The sequence below is a fragment of the Garra rufa genome, chromosome 10, assembly GCF_049309525.1.
Source record: "Garra rufa chromosome 10, GarRuf1.0, whole genome shotgun sequence".
In the NCBI taxonomy this organism is placed as follows: Eukaryota; Metazoa; Chordata; class Actinopteri; order Cypriniformes; family Cyprinidae; genus Garra; species Garra rufa.
Window position 1 is genome coordinate 45728046 of NC_133370.1, and position 11890 is coordinate 45739935.

The 11890-nt window shown below is 35.1% G+C and overlaps 1 protein-coding gene across 1 annotated transcript; it reads left to right on the top strand.

Moving 5' to 3' along the window:
- The first annotated feature begins 2013 nt into the window (after positions 1–2013).
- On the top strand, positions 2014–11827 carry mul3 (mitochondrial E3 ubiquitin protein ligase 3). Its single transcript, XM_073849618.1, has 5 exons — positions 2014–2072; positions 2688–2811; positions 7098–7185; positions 7262–7382; positions 10600–11827. The coding sequence occupies exons 2-5, from the start codon at positions 2695–2697 to the stop codon at positions 11084–11086; spliced, it is 813 nt and encodes a 270-aa protein (XP_073705719.1). The 5' UTR covers positions 2014–2072; positions 2688–2694; the 3' UTR covers positions 11087–11827.
- The last annotated feature ends 63 nt before the right edge of the window (positions 11828–11890 follow it).

Sequence of the window (11890 nt, forward strand, 5' to 3'; positions counted from 1 at the left end):
TGCAAGTTTATATGACCCAGTTCTAAAAAAAAAATCAGAATTGAGTTTATCAATTCTGGGGAAAAAAAGCCAGAATTTCCTGAAAAGAAGTTCCTCAAACTCGTATTTGCGAGCAAAACATACTTAAGTACTGTAACGAAGTATTATTACTTCGTTACATTACACCACTGGTAATAACTCACATTATCTGCCCACTTTTTTTTTTGACAATGTTGGATCTGAAAGTATTTGCATGTCCCATTTCTCCCATGTTTGGTACCCAGCTCTGCAAAAAAAAAAAAAAAAAAATCAACATTATTTTAGTGCATGCATAATTATTAGGCATGTTGATTTTCTGGTCAGATTTTTTTTCCAAGCACGTTTTAGCAATCCCAAACCACATCAATCTTAACTAATATATATTTTTTAAATAATTTTAAACCAATTAATATCACTAATTTTCCTATGTCCCCAGGCCTGTGTCTGCTATTTTGATGATGAATACAATATCATTTTTTTTAACTGTTTGGTATATCAGTAATAGTTTATAAAAATATTTTTTTTTAGCTTGTCCTTTGAAATACTTTCAACCCTGTTATACTGTATTTTACTGCTGGCTCTTTAAATGTAACTTGGAAAAAGGAAATTTCATCATATTAAATGGCTGACATAATTTTATTGAAGGGAAAACAACTGGGGAAGTGTTTTGTTAATTGTCTGTTTTTACTTATTTTATCTTTCTAGTTTGATGTGGTCAACTTCAACATGTCCACCCTGTTAAGAGGAATATTTAAGAAAAATATACAGAAATTGTTATTTGTAAAAGTAGCATTAAAAAAACCATCCAGTTCTTTATTTGACAGACCTTCTGTGTTATGCACTCTGTTAGTTTCATATATTTATATATATTCCAGCAGAATTACATTTAACAGTAAGCTTGGTGAATAGCTTTGGAAAATTTGATGTTTCCCCCTGAAATAGCTGCCCAAAGATGGCCACCAAGTGAAATTATTATTGTTATTTTTTGATTGCATCACTTTACAACCAAACAAGGTACGTAATCATCAATGTTGTTGTTGTTCAGCTTTGGTTGAGCATAACCATAAATAGAACAAAAAAGTAAAGCACCAGAATGAGCTAAAATAAACCAGAAAAAAGTAAAATACATCAAAAAAACTTTGTTGTATTTAAATTAAATTATACAGCTCCAAGAGATAAATCAATTTAAGAGCTTTCTTGTTCTTTTTAAAAAATTGTGTAAGAGTTTTACTTCATTCCACCACTAAATAAAGTAGGGTTTAGATTTAAACCATCTGCACCTGTGAATAAAAAAACTTTCCAAAACATAACAGCAAATTAATAACAAATGTGAAGTTTTCTTTAATACATTGTAATGCTTTTTATTGTCATTATATTTAGTGGTTATATATGAATGCAATTAACTTTGCCTGTAAAATAAGTTGAAGGACCAAGTTAGTAAAATAGACAGATAACAGATTTATTATGGATGTATTATTTTACTTATTTTAGTAAGTCAAACCACTTACAAAATAACTTTTATTTCTCAGAATGAAGTATTAGCTGCAGAACCAGATGTGAAACCAGAGGCTGGAACTGACAACAGCAGTTCAGTAGGTGCTATTTATTTTTTTTATGGCCACCAGATGGCCACAACGTACATCGTATCCTTTTGAGATTCAAGATTTTGTGAGACAAAAATGCTTGGTGCTTTTTTGGGAATTGTCTCTTTAAGTAGCTCACTGGCATTTGGCAATTGACCCCTTCCAAGAGTGCTTTTTTTTTTTTTAAATGCCATGACACTAGAATGTTTTATGTATTAAACACGTAATGAATTTGTTTTTAAAAAGCATTAAATAAAAAACGGGAAAATGTGTAGGGGCGTTCCTAACGAAACTGTGAGTGACAGATTGAATTGACCAATGAAATCGGCGGAGGGGCGGGGTTTGCGCTCTATGGCTCTGTTGGAAACCATGCTAGTGGGAGTGTCTTCACTTCATTACAGCCCCTGTGGACACACATGCACACTGCAATTCAAATGATGGCGGATTGGTTGTGTGTATAATAAACTTCAGGTGAGAAATAGAATCCTAATGGCGAGAACTATTTAACTGTAAAGCTGTAATAAATATAATACATAATATAAATGTTGGATACTTAAACTAACGTTAGTGGTCATAGCGATAGTTCCTGATTCATCGTTCGTAACCTAAACTGTTCTGACATGTTTTACTTTCGCTGAGGTTTATATCTGTCCGCCCTCACCTGCTGTTTTGCCTTTGAAGTAGCTACTTGCTAATGTATGTTTCACGACATTTTCACGATAGTTTGTAAGATAGATATTTTGTTGTATACATACTATGGTTTCACTGCCATATCTGTTCAGAAACTAAAGAGGTAACGTTAAAATGAAGTAGAAACAAAACTAGGTTTTACTAAACGAAACTAAACTAGCTGGACCAGGATGTGAATTTTCTTTCCTTGTTTGAATACTTCTTTGAATTTTAAATAACCATCAACAGACTTTTTATTTAATTGTATGACCATAAAAACAGAGCTTTCTACTTTGATCAACACATTTTTGCCAGCCCCATTGCTATTTATTGTGCTGAGGTTGGAAGTAACGTTTTACCATGTTTACCATGTTTAAACATTTCTAACAAGCTTTTTGTGTTTCTCTCTTTCTCCAGAGCAGAAATGAGTGATAATCTCGTTCACCCACTGACCGTCATATGTGCAGGATCCTGCTTCGCCTTCTCTGGCCTGTTTTATAAACTATATTCAGATAAAAGACAAGAAGTACGGAAGCTAAAGGTACTGTAATGATCTCCACATCACTGCTAGCAAAGAAACTGGACAATTGGATCCTGGTGTAGTGTGGGATAGATCTGAACTAGCTGTAGGTTCAAACCCACAACTCATACTTCATATACAGTCAAGCCCGAAATTATTCACACTCCTGGCAAATTCTGACTTAAAGTTACTTTTATTCAACATATTTTGATTAGAAATGACACAGGCATCTCCCAAAAGATAATAAGACGATGTACAAGAGGCATCATTGTGGAAAAAAAAAACATTTGAACAAAAGTGGCATGTCCAAAATTATTCATACCCTTCTCAATAATCAATAGAAAAGCCTTTATTGGCTATTACAGCAATCAAACGCTTCCTATAATTGCTGATCAGCTTTTTGCATGTCTCCACTGGTATTTTTGCCCATTCATCTTTAGTGATGAGCTTCAACTCTTTCAGGTTGGAGGGTCTCCTTGCCATCACCCTGATCTTTAGCTCTCTCCACAGATTCTCAATTGGATTTAAGTCAGGACTCTGGCTGGGCCACTGCAAAACCTTAATGTTTTGTCTGCTAACCCCACTTTTTCTGTGTGTTTTGGGTCGTTGTCGTGTTGAAATGTCCACTGGTGCCCAAGGCCAAGTTTCTCTGCAGACTGCCTGATGTTGTTGTTGAGAATTTTGATGTATTGCTCCTTTTTCATGGTGCCGTTGACTGTGATTAGGTTCCCTGGTCCACTGGCTGAAAAACACCCCCAAAACATTAGGTTCCCACCACCGTGTTTGACAGTGGGGATGGTGTTCTTAGGGTTGAAGGCTTCTCCTTTTTTTACGCCAAATGAAGGCTACATCATTGTGGCCAAACAATTAAATTTTTGTTTCATCTGACCATAAAACAGAAGACCAGAAGTCATCTTCTTTGTCCAGATGAGCATTTGCAAAGGCCAAGTGGGCTTTTGTGTGCCTTATCTGGAGAAGTGGTGTCCTCCTTGGTCTGTGTCCGTGGAACCCAGCGGTGTTCAGTGTCTGTTGGACTGTTTGCCTTGAGATGTTGCCAGAACAGTTTGCAAAGGGTATGAATCATTTTGGACATAACACTTTTTGGTTTTTTTTTCCACAATGATGCCTCTTGTACATTGTCTTATTATCTTCTGGGAGAAGCCTGTGTCATTTCCGGTCAAAAAAAAAAACTTGCTGGTTGAATAAATGTAACTTTAAGTCTGAATTTGCCAGGGGTATGAATAATTTTGGGCTTGAATGTAGTATCATCATTGTGTCTTTAATCAAGACACTTAACCTCCAGGCTGGATATGGGTCATTCTGTAATTAAGTGTATATTTAATGTCTATTGATGATAATTAAAAAAAAAATTTCTAACAATATCCTTCGGAAACCTTCATATTTTATCAGTCAGGAGAATATATAGGCCTACTATAATCTTTTTGTCTTTCTGTCCCTTAACCCTCTGGGCCTCTTTGGTAATTTTTGACTGAAAAATTGTATGTTTTAAAATAGTAAAAAACGTAGCTTCATCGGAATGAGATGACATTTGGTGACTTTTGTTGCATTTGCTATGTGAGCACACACAAAAAAATCACTGACATGATTCGTATATGTTAAAGGGACAAAAAAACAACAACTTTGCGGTCAAAAATGACCGACATAGGAAATGAATAGGAAATACAAAAAACTGCAATAATTCAGATAATCTTTTGGTGGTACAAGCTACAAATCAGCCACTGTGCTGAAGAAAAAGTGGAATCAAGCAATTTTAATGTGAAATGTTGCATTTATTGAAAAATTATAAATAAAAAAAATTCTAGTGGAAAATTTTTTTTTATTAAAATTGTATAAATATCGCATAGTATCATAAAAAAGTTACTTTTTAAAGGTTCTGTCACTTTTAACCACGAAGGAGCCAAGTGTGACTCAAGAGGCTCAGAGGGTTAAATGAGGGTTTTTTGCAATGTCCATTTTTTTAAACCGAGTTCAAAATAATGAATAAAACATGTTAAACTCAAGATTATCTATATTAAATTGATTTCTACAATGTAAATATCTTAGAAAAATAGATTTGAATTTAATTTGTTTTATTTTACTGATCAAACCACAAAAATGGTCACCTATGTGACTAACCAAACACCCCATGAAAACTAAAAATGTTTATGACAAAACCATGTGACCAGCATCATGTGATGTCAATCTCTTCTGCGGTGGACACATTATGATCACATTATTATAAACTTCCTCTTTTTTTTTTATGTTTGATCTCCAGTGAGCTTTTTTCAGGGAGTATATTCATTGCCTGTTAACTATGTTAGATACATTGTTATAGTTTGCAATATTTTTATGACTTTAGCTCAAATAAATATTGCAAGTTGAGGTTAACCTGATCAAGAAAATGACATTTGGTTTACCAGACAAGCCTGTCAATAAAATTATCAGTCAAAATGGTAAAATTGTCAAAGATTTTTAATGTTTTTTTTTTTAAAGAAGTCTTTTCTGTTCACCAAGCCTACATTTATTATTTATTTATATACCTGTTTTCTATTTAAATGTTTTTTAAAACGTAATTTATTCCTGTGATTTCAAAGCTGAGTTTTTAGCATTATTTACTCTAGTCACACATTCTTCAGAAATCATTCTAATATTTTGATTTGCTGCAAAAATCTGTTATTATGTTGAAAACAGCTGAGAATATTTTTTTTCAGGTTTCTTTGATGAATAGAAAATTCAGAAGAACAGCATTTATCTAAAATATAAATCTTTTGTAATCATTGTAAATGTCTTTATCATCACTTTTGGTCAATTTAAAGCATCCTTGTTAAATAAAACTATTAACTTCTATAATTTCTTTTCCCGAAACAAAATATACAGATTTCAAGCTTTTGAATAGAATACTCCCACTGTGTAATGTTACAAAAACTTTTTATTTCAGATAAATGCTGATCTTTGGATCTTTCTATTCATCAAAGAATCCTGAAGAAATGTACTCAACTGTTTTAAATATTAATAATGATAATAAATGTTTCTTGAACATCAGCATATTAGAATGATTTCTGAAGGATCATGTGACACTGAAGACTGCAGTAATGATGCTGAAAATGTAGCTTTGATCACATGAATAAATTACATTTTAAAATATATTTCACAATAAACAGTTAATAATTAGGTTTGGCAGCTATCAGATTGAACTATTGTTCTCCTGATGGTGAAATGTACAGTTGTGGCCAAAAGGCAGCTGGCAGGTGTGAGCGCATCTGAACACACAGTGAGGCCAAGACTTTTGGAAGATGGCCTGGTGTCAAGAAGGGCAGCAAAGAAGCCACTTCTCTCCAAAAAAAACATCAGGGACAGATTGATCTTCTGCAAAAAGTATGGCGAATGGACTGCTGAGGACTGGGGCAAAGTCATATTCTCCGATGAAGCCTCTTTCCGATTGTTTGGGGCATCTGGAAAAAGGGTTGACCGGAGAAGAAAAGGTGAGCGCTACCATCAGTCCTGTGTCATGCCAACAGTAAAGCATCCTGAGACCATTCATGTGTGGGGTTGCTTCTCATCCAAGGGAGTGGGCTCACTCACAATTTTGCCCAAAAACACAGCCATGAATAAAGAATGGTACCAAAACTCTCCAACAGAAACTTCTTCCAACAATCCAACAACAGTTTGGTGAAGAACAATGCATTTTCCAGTACAATGGAGCACCGTGCCATAAGGCAAAAATGATAACTAAGTGGCTCGGGGACCAAAACGTTGACATTTTGGGTCCATGGCCTGGAAACTCCCCAGATCTTAATCCCATTGAGAACTTGTGGTCAATCCTCAAGAGGCGGGTGGACAAACAAAAACCCACTAATTCTGACAAACTCCAAGAAGTGATTATGAAAGAATGGGTTGCTATCAGTCAGGATTTGGCTCAGAAGTTGATTGAGAGCATGCCCAGTAGAATTGCAGAGGTCCTGAAAAAGAAGGGCCAACACTGCAAATACTGACTCTTTGCATAAATGTCATGTAATTGTCGATAAAAGCCTTTGAAACGTATGAAGTGCTTGTAATTATATTCAGTACATCACAGAAACAAAGATCTAAAAGCAGTTTAGCAGCAAACTGTGTGAAAACTAATATTTGTGTCATTCTCAAAACTTTTGGCCACGACTGTACTCTACATATTGAATGACTCATGTATGAAAGTTTACAGCAAGTCACTTTGAATGAAAGTGAAATAAAGGGATTGATTAAATGCCAAATTAGATATAAAAGCACATCCAAAGAGCTGCTGTGAATTTGCCATTTCCTCCACTTCACAGGAGATACCAAACTTTCAAGTAGACCATCACCTGCTCAGGATTCTGAATGCGTCGTCCAACAAGAGACTTCATTATGTTGCTGTGGAAGGTAAATAAACTGCTACATTACACTTCATACTTTTAAAAGTCTTAATTGATGCATTATTATTTTCCCTCAATTGAAGGACTGGTGCAGGCCAATGGAGAGCCTATTTCCAGCCAGTACGTACCGCGGTGTCATGGTGTCATCCAAAAGATTACTGTGCATGAGCACTGGAAATACTGGAACTCTGCTCTAAAAACATGGTAAATGCTTCACTGCAAATCATTTTGCTCATGTAAGCAATAGGATAGGAAAAAACATGTTATTGAATATAATTTAATTTCTAATTTTATCATTGTTTAAATTTAACTAGTGCTGTCAATATACAGAGTTAACGCAGGCAATTCTTTTTTTGATCTATTTCACATAAACCCATTATTTACCTGTGCTCTGGTTTCTGCACGTTTTCGATTTTAAAATTCCATACTTTTCCAGACTTAAATTTCCAAACTTGAATATTATCCATTGAATGTTGTTGATTGTATCTATAGAAACTATATATTTTATAAACTATGTACTGTAATCGACTAACTCGATTACATCACTCACTGTGCTTCATGTGAGTGGGCGGAGCTAAAGACTCTGCAAATCTCTGATTGGTGGGATTTTTTTGGGGGGGTAATGTAGTTTTTCACCACTAATTCTGTTATTAAACATCACCATTTTAAAAATAAGTTGAATTAATGTGAACAGATAGTTTTAACAAATAAATATACACTGTAAAATGTTTTCACCAGATTCAACTTAAAAACTTAAGTTCAGCAGCTGCCTTAAAATTTTAAGTTGAATCAGCTTAAAACTACAAGTCATTTGAACTCAAAATTAAATGAGTTGATTTAACTAGTGAGTTGAAATGACTTAAGTTGATTTAACTTAAATTTTTAAGGCAGCTGCTAAACTTAAGTTTTAAGCTGAATCTGGTGAAAACTTTTTACAGTGTATCATTGATTAAAGTTCACAGCAGGTCAGTTATTGTTAAAAAAATAATTTACGGTCTCATCTACAGGGTTCCCGCGGGGTCTTAAAAAGTCTAAAATTTAAAAATCACAATTTAAGGCCTTAACTCTTAAATTTGCTGTTCTAGGTCTTAAATTATTTTACACAGGTCTTATTTTTCCGATGTCCATGTAACGCTACATCTAATTCTCATTTAAATTCTCTTTTAGTTGTTTCCGTGGTGTTGTAGTTCTTTATTTCACTATTCCAAATATAATTTGCTGTATTTAAACTACAAATGAGACCAGCATGCAATAGCTAATCAGCTTTCTGTCATTGGCGCGAGTCTCTCTCCGATTGTACCGCAGAAGTAAAATGGATTTAACTTTTTAGCTATGAGGAAGTGCAAGTTTAGCGATACTTAGCTTGAAAAAAAAAAAAAATGAATATAGGGCTTGGCTAAGGCCAGTTGCTAACAACTGTAGATTTTTTTTTCTCTGTGGAAGTTACTGCGTCTTCAGACAGAATTGCAGTAGCTGAATAACGGTCAAACTACCCTTTTCTGTATATAATGTTATCAATAATAATAATAAATATAGGTCGAGCCTGCTGACTGCCAGCTTTCGAGATACTTTTAAAATGTTTTTTTTTTTCTTGCCCGACCGAACAAACCGCCTGATTAAAACTGAAGTGACAAAAACAACTAGCGAAGCATAGAAAGGCAAGAAAGATTCCTATTTTAATACATTCAACGTAAACAGAAATTGATAATGGATAGTGTAATTCTGGTCTATTTGTGAGAAACACACTGAGGTAAAAATTTTTAAATGTATAGTTTATTTATAACATGATGTAGTTCAGTAATTTACCAAGTGAGCTTTTTGCTGAAAATTCTCACAATTACAAATGTTACATTAATTTTAGCTCAATAAACAAGTAGTTAGTCAAGTAGTTACTTACATATTAGACAAAATATTTTTCTGTTTCACCAACGGAAATAGTTCCAAACAAGGATCGCATTTTTTTTTTTTACATCAGATATTTCTAGTGGTACTTTTATGGGGATATTTTGTGTGGAATAGTATCTGCTGATATGAAAAGTTCACTGTATATCATAGTAATACATTTAATTTATGACAGCCATGAAATTTTGTTTACTTTTTACATTAAACACATTAAATATTACATGTATGCATGTAATATAATATCTATTTCCATTACAGGTTTAGGTCTTAAATTTCATATAAGGTGGTATTAAAAAGGTCTTAAAAAGTCTTAAATTTCACTTGTTCATATCTGCAGAAACCCTGATCTAAGTCCAGCCATTTTTAGCAGTACTAAATGGCTCGTTTTGTGGCTTGATATTGCAAATTGATGTGTCTTACCATATTATTGTGATGTATCTAAATTATAAACACTGGTTTGTAGTGCAGTTTTACGTTTACTGCACGTTGTTATTCTTCTCCTTATTTCCCTATAGCGGCTAATGAACCGGAAGTCTCACCTATAGGCTTGCTTCTGTGTTAAAGGGGTCATCGGATGCCCATTTTCCACAAGTTCATATGATTCTTTAGGGTCTTAATGAAAAGTCTCTAATATACTTTGGTTAAAAATTCTTAATAGTAGTGTAAAAAAACACCCTTTGACCTTGTCAAAATCAGCTCTGCAAAACATCAGCTCATTTTATTGCATGGGCCCTTTAAATGCAAATGAGCTCTGCTCGCCCCGCCCCTCTCTGCTGAGGGATTACCAGCTGTAATGTTTATTTTAGCCGCGTTTATCTGTGAAACTTGCCAACAAGCACATTATTAAGAAAGGCCATTTGCAAAGATGCATTAAAACCCTTTTTCTCACTTCTGCTGTGGGTGAAGCTGCAATACGATTGATTCACATGAACATAGACGCATATGTAGATCGGGATCGGCGCTTTCCTTTAAAATCGAAAGTAACGTTGTCATTTGCCTCTTAAGCGGCTCAGATGTCGGGAGTAAATGACTACTGCTATGTTCATTATTACATCCAACAACAGAACACCTCAATCGCTCAAGTAGAGTCTTCCTCTGCACCTGAGTCACACAATGACGATCGTATTCGGACTGTTTCAGCTCGGTGACAGGGTCTAAGGTAAGACGCTTATGTCAATCAACTGTGTTTCGTCACAACGACAAGAAGCTGAGAATGACCTGATTTTAAAAAGGGGATATTACTTTTAAAGATTAAAAAAATACCACTGTGTGGATTTTTATCATTGTAGGGTGGTGCCAACACACATTAATCTTCAAACAAGATGTAAAAGTTAGTTTTGCATCCGATGACCCCTTTAAAGAAGAAGATGGATAGAGAAAAAGTCTGGAGTTCTTCTGGAACCCAACTGTTGTGCTTTATACTCAATTTAGCATAGTATTGACCAATCAACATCCAGCACTAGAGCTATTTATTTTATATGCTTCATTATCACTAAAGCATGAAAAACCATCCACACAGGGTTTCCAAAAAAGTAAACAAGCAGCAGACCACCAACACCGTGCCCTTCAGCTTGATCCAGCCCGGCTCATACATCAATGATGTTTCGGTCCGTGTGGATTCGCCTCTGGAGGCGCGCGGCGATTACCTGGAGCAGGTGCACAAACGGCTCAGACAGGCCAAAGAGGGACTGATGGACGCTGTTGTGCGAGAGCTGAGCGGGGAGAGGCCTGTGGCCCTAGAGGAAAAAGAGGAGCTGCTGCGTGTGGGATCATCCATCACCGGATTCGGGGAGCTCGTTCTGGAACAGGATAAGATCATGAGGCTACAGCCGCCCAAAGACGGCCGCAGCTACATCCTGATCCCCAGTGATTACAAGAGCTTCATCCAGCGGCACGAGAACAGCGCTAACATGTGGAAAGGGCTGACGGCGCTGTTTGGGATAACAGGGTTTGCGCTCATAGGTGGCCTCATCCATGGTGCTATTAATAAGGATAAAAAGACCTAGATGATTGAGCCATTGTAGTTTTTGATTACTGTAAAGCTCATTTAAAACCATGGTTTTGCCTTTAACTTTTCTTTTTCACTTTTTATGTATCCAAAATAATCAGTTCCCTTCTGTTTGGCTGAATAACCAATATTAAGAGCCATTCATGTTGACTTTAATCACTGTGATTCTGTTGTGACACTAAAATGTGACCCTGGACCACAAAACCAGTCTTAAGTAGCACCAAAAATACATTGTATGGGTCAAACTTATACATTTTATCTGTAAATGTACAGATCATGTTCCCTAGAAGATATTTTGTACATTTCCTACCATTAATATATATCCAAACCTAATTTTTCATTAGTAATACGCATTAAGAACTTCATTTGGACCACTGTAGAGGTGATTTTCTCAATATTTTGATTTTATATATAATATACAGATATTCAAATAGTTGTATCTTGGCCAAATCCTATCCTAACAAACCATACATCAATTGAAAGCTTATTTATTCAGATAATGCATAAATCCCAGTTCTGAAAAATTGACCCTTATGACTGTTTTTTTGGTCCAGGGTCACTGATGGTATTTCAAAAATCAATATTTCAGACCATCAGAACCAAGTAACCTGTGTGTATGTCATAAATTACAATGTTTTAGATGAGTGACAAAGAATAAAGGTTTGAAGGGTCGCAATAGGAATGTTATTGTATAACATGTCTTTTCCATATCGTTAAAATTAAAGCAAATGTAGTCCAATGTTGTTTGTTCTTGAAAATATTACTGGTTTTCCGTAGGTAAGTGCATAGTTGGAACATGATG